General features: G+C 47.3%; 1 protein-coding gene across 1 annotated transcript in view; it reads right to left on the bottom strand.

The window, feature by feature from the left end:
- Positions 1 to 6,524: 6,524 nt before the first annotated feature.
- Positions 6,525 to 17,982, bottom strand: part of LGMN (legumain) — a 32,353-nt gene continuing 20,895 nt past the window's right edge. The window contains exons 4-14 of the mRNA XM_036991698.2: positions 17,398 to 17,479; positions 16,101 to 16,186; positions 15,009 to 15,084; positions 14,469 to 14,531; positions 13,620 to 13,686; positions 12,725 to 12,843; positions 12,549 to 12,638; positions 10,711 to 10,911; positions 9,097 to 9,267; positions 7,342 to 7,409; positions 6,525 to 7,082 (exon numbers count right to left, since the gene is read on the bottom strand). Coding sequence (XP_036847593.1) covers positions 7,040 to 7,082; positions 7,342 to 7,409; positions 9,097 to 9,267; positions 10,711 to 10,911; positions 12,549 to 12,638; positions 12,725 to 12,843; positions 13,620 to 13,686; positions 14,469 to 14,531; positions 15,009 to 15,084; positions 16,101 to 16,186; positions 17,398 to 17,479 — 1,066 coding nt within the window. The 3' untranslated portion in view covers positions 6,525 to 7,039. The remainder of the gene's footprint in view (positions 7,083 to 7,341; positions 7,410 to 9,096; positions 9,268 to 10,710; positions 10,912 to 12,548; positions 12,639 to 12,724; positions 12,844 to 13,619; positions 13,687 to 14,468; positions 14,532 to 15,008; positions 15,085 to 16,100; positions 16,187 to 17,397; positions 17,480 to 17,982) is intronic.

Raw genomic sequence — 17,982 nt, 5'->3', positions numbered from 1 at the left:
AAAGGGGGTGTGTCAGTCTGCTCAGACTGCCAGGACAAAGCACCACAGGCAGGGGGCTCACACAGACATTTATTTTCTCATAGTTCTGGGGGCTGGAAGCCCAAAATCAAGGTGTCAGCAGAGCTGGCTTCTCTTTGGTCACCTCTCACTGTGTTCTCACATGGCCTTTTCTCCCTGTATGAGCACCCCTGGTGTCTCTTCCTCTTCTTGTAAGGACACCAGTCCTATTGGATCAGGGCCACACCATATGACCTCATTTAACCTTAATGAATTCTTTAAAGGCCCTGTCTCCAAATAGAGTACCATTCTGACATGCTAGAGATTAGGGCTTCAACATTTAGGGGGCACAATTCAGCCAGAACAGAGGGTGACTTGGCCAAGAAGCAAGTGCTGACCTACCTCAAAATCTAGGGCTTTCTTTCCTGCCCAAATGACCTGTTTATAGAAAACCAAAGTCAGATTAAGCCTCATCTGTTGGGCTCAGCTCTGGGTGAACCTGCCCGAGGCAGCCAACTGTGCTAAGCATCGCAGGGCTGACCCAGCACATCTGAACAGGCCTGGCTTCTCCACAGGCCTGAGCAAGCAGTCAGGAGCCCAGAGCAGGTCATATGTGTGTCCAAGGGTGATGGGACCACAGACTGTGACATAAGACAGGGCCTTATCTGTGTCTCCTCCTTGGCATTCGTCCCCTCTCCCCTTGGGAGGCTGGCTGCCTCTGCCCTCTGCTTTCACTGGTCCTGCAGCCTAAGGCTGGGGCTAGGGCCTGCCGTGCTAGGAGAAGCAACCCAGGGGGTCTGCAGGGAGACCACGCCATGCTCTGGCCCTGCTGCTCGTCCCTCCCTATGGCCTACCAGTGACAGCTGGGTGCAAGGTGTGCCCATGATGAGAATCTCAAACTGGCCCTGAAGGTCCCTGGCCATGATGCCTCCTGCTTTAATGTGGCATGTCTAATTTGCCTAATTATGGCTTTCTTTCCTGCCCCAGGTTTCTGCTTGGGGAACAGGACAGGCTTGCAGGTAAGGTGGGCAGAGATGGGAGGGGAGACAGAGGAGGGGCGGACCATCTGGGTGCAGTGTAGAGGTGTTCCTTTCCCCACTGACAGATGAGCCTGCAAGTCATCCCCACGTGGTAGGCGCGAGGCCACATCAGGAAGGCCTGGCACACATCTGCTGATGCGGTCACTGTGCATATACTCCACTGACCGGAATCCAGGACCGGGGCAGCCTCCTGCTCAGCAGGGTCATGGTGAGGCGGGAGGAAGTGGTGAGCAGCTGTGGCAGGAACCAGGCCCTTCCTTCTAAGGGAGGTCACATGGAGCAGGACTCTGGGTGGAAACTACCAACTCAAGCAGTGGCTGCCCCTCTCCCCAGCTGTCACGCTATTTGGCTATTCACTGGGAAACTGGTTTCCAAGGAAGGCTCTCAAGGAATCTGCTTTGCAGCCCACGCAACCTAAGCCAAAAGGGAACTCTGCAATCTATTTCACTTCAGTCAGAAAACTTGCTCAGCATTAGGGTGGGCAGAGCCTCAACCAGCAGTCAGGAGACCTGGGCCCCAGGCCAGTTGCGAGCCCTGAGCACGTCACTTCACCTCTCCATGCCGCCATTTCTCCGTTCTGAAGACAGGAGTGCTTACACCCTGCTTTCCCAGGCTTGTTGCAGGATCACACAAGCTCCTTGGTAGAGGCAGGAAGGGAAAGCCTCAGATCTTTTTGAAAAGATAAATTCTGGCTACCACGTAGGGGCAGGGAAATGGTTCACTGCCAAGGTAACACAGCTGAGGGGACAAGACCGAAATTCAGTCTGGGTTCCATTTGTCATGGCTGCACCCTGCACGGACTGTGTCCACACAGAGGAAGGCACACTTTTTCCAAATCTATACAAAGGCATTATATGTTCTATAGTAATGTACAGGGTGAGCTCATATCGGCAGGGTCCTGAGCCATGCACATTTTTTCATTTTAATAGGTCTGCTATGATGACAGCAGCAGGCACAGAATATCATTAGCAGGGCCAAAGGGACTGGAGCACATGTGACCCACCTGGAGGAAGCAGAGAAGGCTTCATGGAGACAGGGATGCCTGAGCTAGGTCTTGAAGGATAAGTTGTTGACCAAGAGCAGGAGGAAATAGAACCCCCTACAATGCTGCAGGGGATAATTCTCCACGGGGCTTCTGCATTTTTGCTTGTCTGGGGTGAAGAGTCACTGACAGATTTTATTCCAGCTATTCTTTTAAGAGTATTCATACAGTCTTGGAAAATAGAGATAGTTTCTCCCTCCTGGGAAGAGGGCGGATTCTTTTCCTGACCATAATAATAAAATAAGGTCTCTCGCCTTGGAAGATTATGTCTCCCTCCAGAGCCAAATGGGGCAGGCTTGGTAGCAGCTTTCTGAAAAAGACTGGGAGTTTCCCAAGCTTGGGATTTCTCAGCCGACCCCAGCACCCCCTGCATGTACCACATCCACCTGAGACCAACTCCTCATCCTCGAGGCACTTGGCGGGCAAGGAGAGTTGAAGCAGATGTGAAGCTCGTGCAACCTGTGTGCCAGGGGTAAATAAAGTCCTTTGTCTCAGTCGCAGGAGTACCATTATCTTCTGCCAGCACCTATGAAACCATGGTAGGTGGCCACGTGAGCTTGCAAGTGGTATAAAATCTTACCCTCTTGACAGTTCTTGACACTATGTATGTGGACACAGGAGCAAACTGAAAGAGCCCCTAATGGCCAAAGCTAGAATAATTCAGGCAACAGTATGAAGTAATGGATTATAACCCAAAGTGTAAAACAAATATCCATGAATGCATACACATACGTTATTGAACAGACAAATAAATGAGACAAAACTCCCATGCAGAAGAATTCCAAATAATTTATGTCGATCCTCCTCTCCTGGCGAGGGGTAGCTGACCTCCCGCTCCTTAGGTGTGGGCTATGTATAGTAACTTTTTCCAAAGAATACGGAAAAAGGAGAGAAAGAGCGACTGCAAACTGGAGAGACCTGACAGTCACTACCGCAGCCAGGTGATCAAGGTGAACATCGCCGGCGATGGATCATTTGCATAGTATGTACCTTGAGATGATGGGATGGAGATGACCCCTCACCTCTGTGACCTTTCTAACAAAACTCAGCACCTCAGTCCAATCATGAGAAAAGCAAATCCCAGTTAAGGAATATTCTACAAAATGCTGGACCAAGATGGCTCAAAACTGTCGAAACCATCAAAAACAAGGGAAACCTGAAAACTGTCCCAGCCAAGAGCCTGAGGAGACCATGACAACTAAATGCGACAAGGGCTTTTGGATGAGATCCTGGGACAGAAAATGGGCATCAGGTGAAAACTGGGTGAAGTATGGACTTTAATGATGTTAAATGAAAATTTGGTTAAAGTTGGTCAATATTGGTTCATTAATTATAATGAATACACCACACAAGTACAGCATGTTAATAATAAGGGAAACTGGGTGTGGGGCAATGAGAACTCTCTATACTAACTTCCTGATATTTCTGTAAATTTAAAACTGTTCTAAGAAATAAGGTATATTTAAAAAAGAAAAGAAGGGATAAAGAGGATTTGATATGTATATATACAGCATCTTCCCCTACCTTTGTTCAGAAAAGAGACCTAGAAACAAGGTCCAAATCAGTAGCAAAAAGCACTCCTAGAACTCAAATTGCTGTTTTGAAATACTCTTTCTCAGGAAAAGAGAAATAGCTGGAGAAATAGCTGATTCCAGCTTTGGGACAGGAAATGTACAAAATCAGAGTGCAACATCTTGACATACAGCTAAGAAGGAAGCTATTGAAGTTTACTAGGGTCACGTCAAAAGGGCTTGGAGTCAAACTGGATGATTCCATCAGCCAAAAATGGACAATCTGAGCCCCAATAATGAAGGGTAGTGAACTGAGACACATTAGATGTGCTTAAACTCATGAGTTCAAATGTTACTTAGAAATCTTACTGGGTCACCTTTTGAGGAAGAAAGGGAACAAATTCAAAAAACTAGGTAAATAAGAGGGCAGATTATTTCTTCTTCCTTTCCTTCATGAGCTATACGAGTGAGTAGGGCAGATAAGGGGAAATGTCTGTCTCCTTATAATGTTGTTCCACCCACTAAATGAAAACAAAATGATAGAATTAAAGTTTCAACCATCTGCAATCCCTCAGTGAATTAATGGATCTAGGCCTTGAGCATCAGCAACCACTAACATCAAGAAGGAACAGAACCAGACCCGCTGTGCCCATGTTCACCTCCACCCTTGCCAGAAGGAGCAGACCAACGTCTAATCAAGCCTCTAGATCCAGTTGCTGATTTGTAAGAGACGTGGGGTCAGAAGAACATGGTAACAGCACCATGAGCAAGCAATCGGCCAAGTCCAGACCGACCAGCTCCACAGACCAACAGCCTGGGCCTTCCACTGAAATGAGAAGGAAAAGCACGTGGAGGAGGAAGGCTGGAGGTGACAAGAGACTGAAGGGACGCACATGGGCAACACTAGCGTCTAGGTTTGCACACATGATAAAACCACAAGGGACACAGGCAGAGTGGTTACTTTGGAGTGTCAGCGGGCGGGTGGTGCTGATGGGGATGAAGCACAAGGTAGCGCCTCTAGGAGGAACTGGTGTGATGGATCATTTTATGTTAACTTGGCTCGGCTACCATGCCCAGGCAGTTGGTTGAACAATATTGTGAAGGTGTTTTTTGGTTGAGATGAACATTTAAGTTGGTGGACTTTTGGGTAAAACAGACCCGTCCACAAAGTGAGTGGGCTCCATTCAAGCAGTTGAAGACTCTGAGAGAACAGAGTGACCTCCCCGTGGGCAAGGAATTCTACCACAAGGCCTCCAACAATGGTGTCAGTCAATTCTTTAGGATAAATCTCTCCATACGTATATATGTATACACATCCTGTTGGCTTTGTTTTTGTGGAGAACCTTGACTAATACAGATGGTAAAGTTCTATTTCTTGACTTCGTTGGTAGAAAAGTGTTCACACTGTAATTCACTGAACAATACATTTGTTTTGTATGGTTTTCTGCATGTTTTATTTAATAATAAAGAGGTAAAAAATAAAGTATAACTTGTATATAGGTATGTAAATATATATACAGGGGACTTTTAACAGTAAATACCAAACTGGTATTTGGGGATTTCTGGGAAAGGAGGTGGCCACATTTTGCTCTGAATGTTTCTGTGCTATGTACCCTCTTGTGCCACAAGAACATGTTTGTGTTATATTTACATTTGGGATGTAATTAGTAAAAAAAAATGCTGGTCCTAGTCGTGATCCTCGACATACATAGAAAGGTCAACCTTACTAGAAATCTAATAGAAAATGACTTAATACAAGGGATGGAGAACTTAGTTTTACTGAGGGGCCTCTGAACCATATGGGAAGAAAAAAGTCAAGGCGTTGTTATTTATGAAACTCATTTATTTGAGAAATGAACACAGTTGCTTTTAACCTTTATGTACATCCATGAAGATTCAAATTTCTGTAGTTATTAAATAGCTAAGTATACTTTCATTCTACAGGGAGGTTGAAATAAAAAGAGAGAAGCAAGGTCACAAGGGAGGTTAAAAGATCACGAAAATAGAGGAACTGAGTGTTTACCACCTGTACCTTGAGGCCTTGGTGTTACTTTTGTTCTTTGCTTTCTCTCTAGCTAGCTACCTAAACAGCCATCTAGCTCTATGGCTTTTTAAAACCAGCTTTATTGAAATATTAGCAAACCATATAATTCCATTGAACAGGTATAATTTGATGGTTTTAATATATTCAGAGCTTGTACACCATCACCATAATCAGTTTTAGGACATTTTCATCACCCCTACAAGAATCCTCATGCCCAATAGTAGTCATCCCCCATTTCCCTCTCTTACCAGAGCCTGACACGGCCTGTCAACTTTCTGTTTTTATTGATTTCCTTATGTTGGACATTAGATATAAATGGAGTCATACAGTAAGCATGGTCTTCCGTGACTGGCTTCTTCCACTTGGCTTAACAATGCAGCATGAATCAGCACTTTCCTTTTTATTGCTGCGTAATATTCCACTACGTGGCTGTAGTTATTGTTAGTGTTATTTACGTGCCTTTACCAAACTCATAATGAAGATGTCCCTGTGGGGGGTATTGGGCCAAGGGGAACAAAGTCAGGCAGCCTCTGCCCTCGAGGAGCTGACACCCACACCCCCACTCCGTGCTGTAACCTGCTGGAGAAGATGCAAATAAAATGCAGACGGAGAGAGGGCTTTTAATGGCTGGGGAGAGGAGGAAGTTGAACATTCTCAGAAGCAGCAGCACTTTCAGATACACCTTCAAGATCTGTCAGAGGGAAGGAAGGCACAGCATGTAGCAAAGGTACAAAAAGGGCAAAAAGTCCAGGGAGTGCAAATGAGTATAAACAGCACAGAGGTAGGAGGGGTGCAAGAATTGGTGAGGCTGGAAAGGACAGATCCGGGACAGGCCCTGCCAGCACGGGCACGGAGCATAGGCTACAAAGTCAGGGGCCTGAAACTCACTCTTGTGTTTAGTTATAAATCTTTATTTTTTAGACTTGTCTATTATCGCAGAATAAGTGCAAAAACAATCAAAAAGTATTAATATTTTCTGAAGAAAATTTTCCATTTGGGGCTTAGGGACCCTCTTAAATAAAATCATTCTGAAGACTTAAGAAGTTTTGCTACAAATTCCTTAGAATAAAGACTCACTGGCTACATAAGCCCCAGTGAACTTCTTGCTCCTTAAAATTAATGGTCAAAAGACCCCCTTAAGGAGCAAATATACCTTGCTCAACACAGAGCTTTACCCATCCAAATCTACAGTCTGTTCACAGCGTCGCATAGGACCTGTAGGAAACTGAGCAAGCCGTCTTGTCCAAGGCCTGGAGTGTGGCCGCAGGAGAGGCTTGGCTACATTCCCCGGGATGGCCTGGAACAGCTTGTTTGCTTCTCTCCTGCTCCACTCCTTCACTGTCTCTGATTAGCACGCATTGTGAAACAGTATTCATACTTGGAAAAGCATCAAGAAGGCAATTTTTCAGTAGTGATCAAGGCATACCTTGTCCATGAACCATTTTATTCTGTAAGAAACAGGAAGAAGTTGTTGAACCGTGTCAACTCTGAAGAAATTAAGACAAACGTAATCCATCGTGAAAAGGTAGTCATTGACAACAAACCCACCCAACAGTTATCACTAAGAATGCATCTGTTTTGAATTTCTGCACAATAGAGGCGGCAGAGGGCAGACACAAACCGCTCACTTGCAGAAAAGGACAGTAGTGCCACTTCCCTTTGCTCTCAGAAAAATGCGGACCCTTCAAATGCCATGTGCTGACCTACCTGTCAATTGGATAACGTTTTTCACAAAGGTTGACCAGCACGTACAAATGCCTCAAAGCATACTCGTACTGGAGGAAAACAAACCAAAAGAGACATTGTCAGGCTTCATCATTTCACCCTACAATCAACTCTTAACTTGGAAATATCCCACTTCTGTGGTTACAGGTCAGGCATCTTGACCAGTGGTTATTGACCTTCCTCTGGGTCACAGATCCCCTCCCCGTTTCTGACATCCGGTGAGATCTGCAGACTATATCCCAATTAAAAGGCACCATGCAAGCTTCGTAGAGCACGCTCCACCCGAGGTGGGGCCTCCTGATTAAGGAACCCCCAGCCCCTGCCCCACTCCCCTCTATGACTTAGGACCACCCTTGGCAGTCTGGCTTTTGGTTCAGGGACCCTCATTCTGGGAAGGACACGCTGCGGAGGGAGGCTGACGGTAAGGGAATGCCAACCTGAATCACAATGGGAAAGACTGAAATGACTGGAGATGTTTAGAAAAAACTTCAGGGGGATCTGAGAAGTCTCATGAAGAAGGAAGCAGTTCACTTTGTGTCATTCTAGAGGGCAAAAAAGTTAACACCAGGGGATAAAGTATTCGATAAATGGGAGATTTAAAATTATTAAATAAACAAGGGAAGTACTTTGTTAAATAAATGAAAAAACCAAACTGAGAGCTTCCTAAAAATGGAGAGTTACCTCCAAAGTACTGCCCCATACTCCATGCTTGGAAGTATTTGAGCATGACCACGGTGCACACATCAGCCCAACAGAACGTTCTGCAATGATGGAAATGTTCTATAAAATTCTCCAACTCAGTAGCCATTAGCCACATGAGGCTACTGAACACTCAAAATGTGTGGCTGGTGTAGCTAAGGAACTAAGCTATACATTTTTTCATTTTAATTAATGTAAGTTCCAATTTAAGTAGCCACGTGTGGTTTGTAACCACTGTGTTGAAGAGCACAGCTGTAAAACAGGACTTGCAAACTATCTGTAAGGGGCCAGGTAGTGAGTATTTTTGGCTCTGTGGGTTGCATGAACTCAATTCTGCTGTAGCGTGGAAGCAGCCATGGACATTAAGTGGCTGAGTAGAGCCAGGCTGCGTTCCAGTAAAACTTTATTTATATGAACAGGCTGTGGAAATGGAAAAACACACACAGGCTTCGGGCAGGGCCTGGCCTGTGGGTCAGTTAGCTGACCTCTTCTCAAAAGATCTCAACACCACAGGTACCTTCCAACCCAGATATGCTATATATAATCTGCAGAAATTTGGTGCCTTTTCCTCTGTGAGCCAGGGCCTGCCTTCAGTAATAAATCTTGGGGAGAAGTCAGAACAGCCCCAAAAGGAAGAGAATGGGTGTGGCTGGTGTGAGGGGTAGGGGAGAGGGAAAGAGTTTGTCAGGGATGACAAAGTGTGCAGAGAAGTAACACCCCTTCCAAGCCAACTGTAAACGGGAACGGCGCCATCTTTGCCTGGTCAGCTCCCATCCACTCTGCGACAAGTCAGAGTCTCAAGAGCCAGGACTTAGACTCGGAGAACAGGATGACCTTCCTCCTCTCCTTCCCATGAAAGGCATCTCAACAAGTGCAGTGTTTCCTTAGCTGGGCTGGAACATTATACAAGGTAATGTATCTCATGTGATTTCCAATGGACAAGAGTAACTTAGCTTTGGGGTTTAAGAGGCAGGGAAAGGCCAAGCTGGCCTCCGGAAGGTGAGGTGCATAGCTGGCGGCCCCCAGCACCCGGCTTACCATGGAGGAGTGCCAGTTGAAGCAGCGTGCACGGAAGTGTGATGCAGCTGCCCGGTAACAGTCATGTGCCGTGAGCGGGGCCCTCTTGGACAGCAGCTCTTTTGCTTCGGCATCAGACCTCGTGATCAAGGAGACAATCTTTTGCACTGACTTCTCAATGACTTGTCTAGCCTGTGAAGAGACACATCTTTTCACAATGTATCACTCACCTGATACAGTCTCTCTTGGAACCCTGGATGGGTCAGAAGCTCACTTAACCAAGGTCTCTTGATACAGTCCCCGCAAGAGGTGTTCCGCAGAAGGCACATGAGCCTTCTATAGCAGCTAGAAACCTTTAGAAATAGAGCCCTACCACTGTGTTAGACCAGTGGTTTTCAGTACATGGCCCAGAATCACAGGGGACCCCCAGATCTCAGGGAGCTCCCTACTATGCATCTGTGTGACACTGGCCTTTCTGCAGGTACTTCGGCCAGAACAGTGAATGTAGATGCGGGTACGGGACCCAGCTGTCCTCTAGTCTGCAGGCAGAAGAGAGATGAGCAAAACTGCAAAGTAATGTCACTCCTCTCACCCAAATTGTTTTTAGTTTAGAAAATGATTATTTTTCACAAGAAATACCTTAACACAAAATGGGTTTACTGTTACTATTTCTAAATGCATTAGTATTTCTAAAATACTAGTGTTCTTTTTGAATGCAGTAAATATCGATAACACGTACATAAACAAAAGCTTTTTGGGATTGAAATTTTAAAGTGTAAAGAGGTCCAAGACAACAAAGTATGAGGCCCTCTGCATGACACCAGCCAAAAGCCATGTGCTGGTCAGCATCCCACACATGGGGTACTAATCGTCCGGATCACCAGAATTTAAAACAGGTCACACAGCTATTCTATCTTTCCTGGAAACACCAAGTGTATTCCAGTACACAAACACCTGTGCTGTGCTGATGGGCAAGACCACAGTCAACACACAGCTGGTTTTGTAGGAAGGACAGTCAACCTCTGCCCTTCAACCCAGCGACTGTGGGATGGTGGTTCTAGCCGCACAGCAAGAATTTGAAAAGTAGTTCTGCCAGTTCCAAACAAACTGATGAGCTGCTGAAAACAAACTTAGTAACTGTAAAAGATTGTGCGAGCATTTTAGGAAGAACTTTAGGCTATGACTCTGATGTCCTAAGACAGCAGACATTTTTGGGGGGATTAACTTTTTGTTTGTTTGTTTTTAAATATGTTAGCTAACAACTCATGAAGCAGCAAAATAAAGTATCCTCTAAGCAACTAGGCATTAAAGAAGGAAACACCCATATGCCATGGCATCTTGGCAGGATACAGGAGAGTCGGAGTCCGGTTCCCATTCCTTTGCTCCCTGCTACCAAAGGGGTCAAGGTCGCTCACTAATGAAGAACGGAGACCACCACCGCTCTGCTCACTCACTTCTGTGGTGCACAAGTACCAAGACTGGTTTTCTTTCCCATTACTCCCATGTGGCAGGAGCAGAGGTGGACCCCGAGTCCTGGCACCTGGCTCTGAGCAATGCCAGACAATGGGCAGGAGGCAGAGGCCAAGTTCAGGTGCCGGGAGCAGCACGTGGAAATGATTCCTTTTACCCGTTTACCTCCAGATGCTTCTGGATCTTGTCGGCAAGATGCCTGGACTCCTGCGGATCATTGGTGCTCGCCAGTTTCCTTTTCATGATCGTGAGGGGCACCTCGGGGCTTGGGGTGAGGTCAAGGTGTTTGACTGGAGGCAGGGAGATAGGAGAACTGGCTTTGTGTTTCATACCCTGAAACTGCATCACCTTCATGGCGGAGATGGACTGGAAGTGGGGGACAGAGGAAGGAAGAGAGAGAGTTAGTCTGAGCGGAAGGCACAGATGTGCCAAACACACCCTGGGTTCTGGCTGCTGGGGGGAGGCTCATGGCTTATGTCACGTGGTTCCAGGACCACTGAAGGCCCATATCATGGCCTGAAAACATGTTTAGCCCTCAGCAGTGGGCGAGCCAACATATCTGAGCACCTGCCACCCACCAACGATGGCCTAGGGGAACACCTGGCATCCTCTGTGCCGAAGCGCGATACTTCACACAGGAAAGGCCGTCGCCTCTCCACTCACACAGAGCTTATACCAGAGTCGATTCAGTGAGGGGCGGCCCCGGGTTGGGCTCAGCCGCCTGTCCCTAGTGGCCAGGGGTAGGAAGGCGCAGAGCATCTGTCCAGGTTCACGGTGAGGTCTGGATCCACTGTGATGGGCAGAGCTAAAGCCACAGAGGGGCCGGGGATACACTGGCATCAGGGCCAAATGGGCACCACCACCAGGCTCTGACCACAGAGGTTGCTGCAGGATGGATCCCAATCAAACGGAAAGAAATGCTACAAGCATTTTGTTCCTAAACCAAGCTATGGTAATCTAAGAACAGTTCTAAAACAAAAATTACAGAGAAATACATATAAAAGCATAACACTTGGAGAAGATCCATCATACGGCCTCAAAGACCAGAAATGGCCAATGCTGCGGAAACTGCAGAGGCCGGAAAGCCCAGGACAAGGGCGCCGTCATGGGGCGCCTCTGTCCCCGTGGCCCCCACGCAGCCGGGTAGTGCCTTCAGCCCACCTCCTTGGAGACCCCTCTCGCTGCCTTGTCTCCCCTTCACCCCTCCACCAGATAGAGTCTGGGAGGTGGCCGCACTGACTGGCTCCCAAGTTGCAGAAGCCCAGTGCTTGTGTCAAAGGAGCAAGTCCCAGGTGGTGAGCCCTCGGCTGGTGGCAGTCCATCTGGGGAGTGGTGTGTGGTCATCCGGGCCACCGTGGTTTACCTGCACAAAGCACCTCTCCCCCATGCCCCCTGGATTGGTCCAGGGGGTGGCACCAGAGCCCCAGGTCTTTTGCAGCCACTTGCTGCAACCTCTGTCCACACAGCCCTGAGGAACTTGCCTATTTACTACCTACATCCCTTCTGTACATAGTTGGAGGTGGTAAAAAGTCTCTGAATTATAGCCAAAGGGTAAAGGTGACAACCTGCAACTTGCAGGGAGGCAGGACCCCAGAGAACCCAAGATACGCAGTTCTTCAGGGCGAGGCACAGAACTCGCAGAAGAAGCTTCTGACTCAGCCACCTACTACTCGGGCTGGGCCTGTGCTTAGTGTTTCTGATGCATGATCTTCAATGCTCCTGCTTACTTTGGACACTAGGGTTTTGACCAAGGAGGAAACAGATACAGAGAGAGTAAGTCCCTTGACCAAGGTCTCAAATCTTTGTGAGTTTGAACCCTGCCAGATCTGATTCCAAAGCCCAGGCAGAGACCCCAAGGTGCAGTGTCTGTGACAGGCAGAGCCCATCTCTGCTGTGGCCATTTCACACCTGGGCCCCATTCCTCTTCTCTAAGAGATAAACTTTCCAGGCAAGCCAGCCTGGGGCTCTAGGAACCGATGAGCATGCCAGGCTCCCCTGCTCACCTTGTTCCCATACTGCATGACATGGCTGGTGTTGGTGTGCGATTTTACCAGCTGGTACTGCTTGTGGAGGGTCTCTTTAGTCAAATCCTCCTGCAAAAATGAAAACATTAAAGCCTTCAACAATCAGAGCTGACGGCTAAGCCTCAGTGGCAGAAGCAGAGCCTTGATGGGCTCACCACGTCTGAGTCTTCCATCCAGTTGACGCTGTACCAGTCCCCCAGGTACGTGGATCTCTTCTCATCATAGTAACAGGCGTAGGATGACTCATTGGGGTTGGCAGCAGTTGTTGCATAAACTATGAGGAATTAAAGGCATCTGTTAGTCACATTTTCTTCTCTGCTGTGGATGCCGCTTGAAGCTTGAGCCTTTCCTCCTCCCCTAGAGCAGTCAAAGCACGCCACCTGTCATGGGCAGGGCAGGGCGACAACTGTACCCAGCCCTATTTATTCAGCTGCGAAAACTCATCTAAAGTTAAATGTGGAAGCAAGAGAAGCCAGTTTGATAGGCACTTTCTGCAGCAATATGCAAGCAAGTGTATTTATTAGGACAGCAAGCTATTTTGGAATAACAATGAAAGATTTTAAGAGTTCTGGAAACTTACAGAGTATGTATCTAATTTCATTCCCAGAGAAAGTTAACATTTACTGAAGAAATAATACTTGGACTGACAGGGCCTACACAATAGCGACCATTTACTGTCTAGCTACCGTGGGCTCAGAATCGTGCTGGGCAAACATTTCAACAAAATGTAACTCGCCCAACAGACAGGCAGTATCTTTATCCCCATTTCACAGAAGAAGGAGATAACTGAGGGACAAAGAGGGTAAGTCACCTGCCCGAGATCAGACAGCCAGCAAGCAACACATCGTAAAGGACTAAGGCAGGTCCAAAGACTTTGTGATTTTGGACTTAAGCAGCTTTACTAGGACCTGGAAGAGCGCCAGGCTGCCCTCGGCCCCTGCTTACATAGGTCGACTTGGTTTTTCGCATTAGCAGAATTAGAGAACGAGCAATTGTACCTCTGACAACCTGCCCACCCAGCCAGGCTCAGAGGCCAGTGCTCCCACCTACCATTGATGTCAGCGGGCAGGTGCTGCATCATTGACCCAGACTCACAGGCTTCAATGTAGAACACCATCTGTGAGGAGAGTGAGACAGGGGGACCCGCAGGGCACCTCTCACAAATGCCGCTTCGGCCCTGCCCATGCTCTTGACCCAGTCTGAAGAGTCTTTCAACTTTTTGCTTTTGGCGGACATCCGCACCAGACGGGGCTGTGGCCAGAGGCGACAGGCTGTTATCATATAAACCAGAAGGACTCAAGTTTATCCGTTGCTAATAGAATAACATGACCCATGAGTTGAACTAATGCAGAGAAAAAGGAGCCATTGATGATACTAAGGAAAACTGTCTTACCATCCAATACAGGAGGGAGTGTGGCAGCCCTCTTCTCACATTACTATCACATACATGCCTGAGCTATGCAGTTTCTATAAAAGGACACTACGGAGCCAGAGAGGACCAAAGTGAAAATAAGAGTGTTATATTCCTCCCCAACTGCCCCCAGTTGGTGACAGTCTTAGGAAGGGGAGTCCTCAAAGTGTAGTTCCTGCTTGATGCATCTACACCAACTCAGAAAGGCAAATTCTCCGGCCTCTCCCCAGACCTCTGGGTCAGACTCTGGGGGTGGGGCACCCACCCTGTGTTTTAACAAGATCTTCATTGACGCTGATGTACCATCTTAAGCCCTAGAATCATCAAAGACTCATCCTGGGAAACCAGTGGTCAAGACTGATGGACAGGATGCCCTTTCCTGAAAAACCCAACCATTGGGAGTTAGAAGCCCGGCTGCAGAACGGTGGGCTCCATGCCCACTGCCTTCCTCGCATCCCCCACAAGGCCACCCCAAGTACTGCTGTTACCTTTTGGTACATTTTGTGTTTGTACATGTAATAGATGGTCTCATTCAGGTCCTGTTCATAAAGCTGAAAGGTAAGAATATTGATATTCAGACCAACACATTCACACAAACTCACCCACTAATAAAGTCCTAATGACACTTTGTGAATTCTTATTTACCGATACTTAGAAATAATCACGGTGAACAGCATTAGCCCAGAATGGCATCTACAGTGTTTTCATCACATATGTTAAAAGGGGAAGAGAATGTGCTTCTCCACGTGCTAATTTGTCCAGAGCATCCAGACATTGTGCTCTATCACCATGTGCAGTGCGATGTGCCCAAGTCTGGGGACAGTTACTAATGTGGATATGAAGAGAAATGTGGGGAAAACTTGCCGACGAGATGCTTCTGGATAGACCTCCAGCTGCTGACTGTGCCCCCAGCTCCCCCCCACCACATACACACCAGCAGGACGCCAGGAACATACATCACGGGTTCAATGTCAACACTGAGGTTTTATTTACCATTCTCTGTCTTTACAATGTTAAGAAAAACTCACATCATCGTCAGGAAAAGCCAGTAGTCCAACAGCTCCGTGATCAGTGAAGTAAATGAACACGTGGTCCCGGGGTCCACTGTCAAGCAAGCACCATAGACGACAGTGAGGCGGAGCCGACTTCCCCTATTTCTATTTCTACTTGCACGTCTCTGGAAGGCTGACCTCATGCAAACACGAAGAAGCTTGAGGATTACAATCTCCCAGCTTGGCAGGAACACAAGGCCTGCTGTCTGGCCAGTTCCCTAGGCTCCCGCCGAGTGCCATGCTGAACCACAGGCATATACTAGGGCCTCGAAACTCTGAATTATGGCCAGAGAGGAGGAGAGACCTTTGCTGGGTAGCTCGTCAGATGGACCAGGTATGATTTGGATAGAGGGGTCTTTTGGAAATTGGGCCTCCCCAACCAGATCCCCCTGCAATGAGTTGGGGACCCAGGACACAATCCTGCAGCTCAGACTGCCCCTCCAGGCCCCTTGGTCTGCACACAGTCTGGGATACCCACCTGACCACGACCTTATCTGGGCCCAGGTCTCCCCTCTAGCATGCCAGGAACAGCACCATTTGCCAATATCTGAGACTTCCCATGGGCCTGACATTAAAGTCTCTGATATCACATACAAGTGCTACATAAAGAGCAGCTAAACAGCAAGACATCTCTAACCTGCAGCCAGCAGGGCAAGCACTGGGTCTATTCCCCATTCGAAGGTGAGCTCTGTACAGTGCTTCTCACCACTTGGCTGACCTTCCTCAGGGCACAGAACTGGCAACAACCTGGCCTGGCTAAGGGCTTCACGTCTCAGTGTTTCCACTGGCAGTGGAACATACCAGCACAGGATCCATGGGCAACCAAAAGCAGCAGGTTTAAGAGCATTTCATCAATAGTGAGGGGCCCTGGACCACAGGGTTAATGGAGTACAAAAAATGCCCAAAAAAGCCATCAGCTCTGTGCTGCCTGTCTTAAGTCGGGACCTAGCTCCCCGCTCTGCCATTTCTCTGGAGTAAATAGGCCAGGAGCAGAGAACAGCACCTGTGTAAACCCTCTGTCTGGGCCAGGTCATTAAGTAAAGCGTGATGGCCATGAACAGACATTACCTCTTCAAGACCTTTCCAGATCCTTTGCCCTTCACGGCTTCTGCATCGCCTCTCAGCACAGCGAGGAAGTTTTGTGGGGTGACATTCTACAAAGAATCGGGAGTTGCGATTAGATGCAGCTGTTATTCAAAAATCAGAGCTGAGCCTGTAGCAGATCTGAGCCCCCAGCACACACATCCCCAAGGCTCCAGGTTTAAGAGCAAACACTTTGGAACCAGGAAAGACCCAAAGCAGGGTCAGTGTTTCTGGAGCACATTCATGACCTCTTCTCAAGTATCATCTTATCTTTGGCCGATGGCAGCTCAGTACACCTGCCATTCCTTCTTGACCATAAGAAGTTGGTGCGTAAAAATCCAAAGATGCTGGAAGTAGGAACAGACAGTGGAGGAAGAGCATTACCACCTCTGAGAGACAGCAGAGAGAGGGGCGGAGACATCAGCCCAGGGCCTCCTCTTTGCATCTAGCTTGCTGCCCCAAAAGCCAAATCCCAAGGACATCTGATGTCCTTCAAGATTGTTTTATGATGAAATTAGTACCTGATCATTTAAAAAAGCAATACAGAAAAGTACCTAGACTCCACCATGTAGATTCCAGGCATTTCTTTGTACAACTATATAGAAACGATTTCATAAATGCGGAATCATCTCTACTACATGCACGATGTGACTCATTTAATTGTACTTGAATTGAAAAAAGAAACCAAATGAATTGCTGGTCTTCAGGTAACCATTTCTTTTTCACCAGGAATATTAGTTCCCCAAAGATACCTCTGAAACTAAGGAAAAGAGGCTCTGAAAACACAAGGCATTGTGTTTCTTTGTGTTTCACAAGGCATTCTGCATCTATGACTTCAGTCATTATGGTATTTTAAAAAATGTGTCCATTTATGGAGTCTCCATCAACTGGGAGGATACATGACAGTAACTCACAAAAAGCTATCTCAGCAAACTCCAGAGATGCTTTGTACCAGGGCTGGTGCCAGGAAAACTGATTGTCAGAAAAAGGCACAGATAATCTAAAATCAGATTATCAATGGAAATCTATTATCAGGCTTAAAGGATAAAAAGAGTAGAAAAAAAGATGGGCAGACTACAACTTATTTCTGACTTTTTCCCCCTCTTCTTTCAAAACTCTCAGAAGTGACCCCTCAAGCACAGATATTAATACAAACAGGAAATACCAGAAATCAGTCTAGTGAAGTTCTGAGTCTAGAAATGGAAGAATGAGGGAAAACTTGTGACTGAAATGAAAACAAACCCCGTGGGCTCCCCCCAGCCCCGACCCCACTTCACCTTACCTCGCCTGTGTAGTCCTTCAGGACTCCCTGATACACGTCTGAGCCATTGGGCCTGTTGATCACGATGCCTGGGGTGGGATTGCTGAAAATCAAGGGATACAATTGGAGCACACAATTGATGAGTCTCTGAAATCTCTATCTTCAAAATTATGCCCCCGGTATATAGAATAATAATAAACACCCGTGTTTGTTGGTGACATTTCTCCCTGCCTGCACAGCCGCCAATATTAGTAATCTTAGCAGTGGGGATCTGGACATTCCACAACTCTCGAGTTCTTGGCAGGGCCAATGAAGGGCTGAGTTCAGAAGATGGAGGCCAGGGACCAACGTCCAGGTGCGCCTGCCTCCTGCTGGGGACCACGTAGTGTCTGGGGGATGGGGGGGTGAGAGCTCACAAAGAGATCTCTCAGAGCAAAACTACTTGCAGAAAAAGACAGGGGATTAGACTTTAAGATTAAATGAATTAATTCCTATAAGGGCTTAGGCGTTAAAGCTCAGAATGGATAATGAGCTGCATGCAACCACAGTAAAGGGCAGTACCCTTGGCTGGCCAAAGCCAGATAACCGAGAACTGGGGGGACTGGT

The sequence above is a fragment of the Manis javanica genome, chromosome 8 (genome assembly GCF_040802235.1).
Source record: "Manis javanica isolate MJ-LG chromosome 8, MJ_LKY, whole genome shotgun sequence".
Lineage (NCBI taxonomy): Eukaryota > Metazoa > Chordata > Mammalia > Pholidota > Manidae > Manis > Manis javanica.
This window is presented reverse-complemented; position numbering and strand designations above follow the sequence as displayed.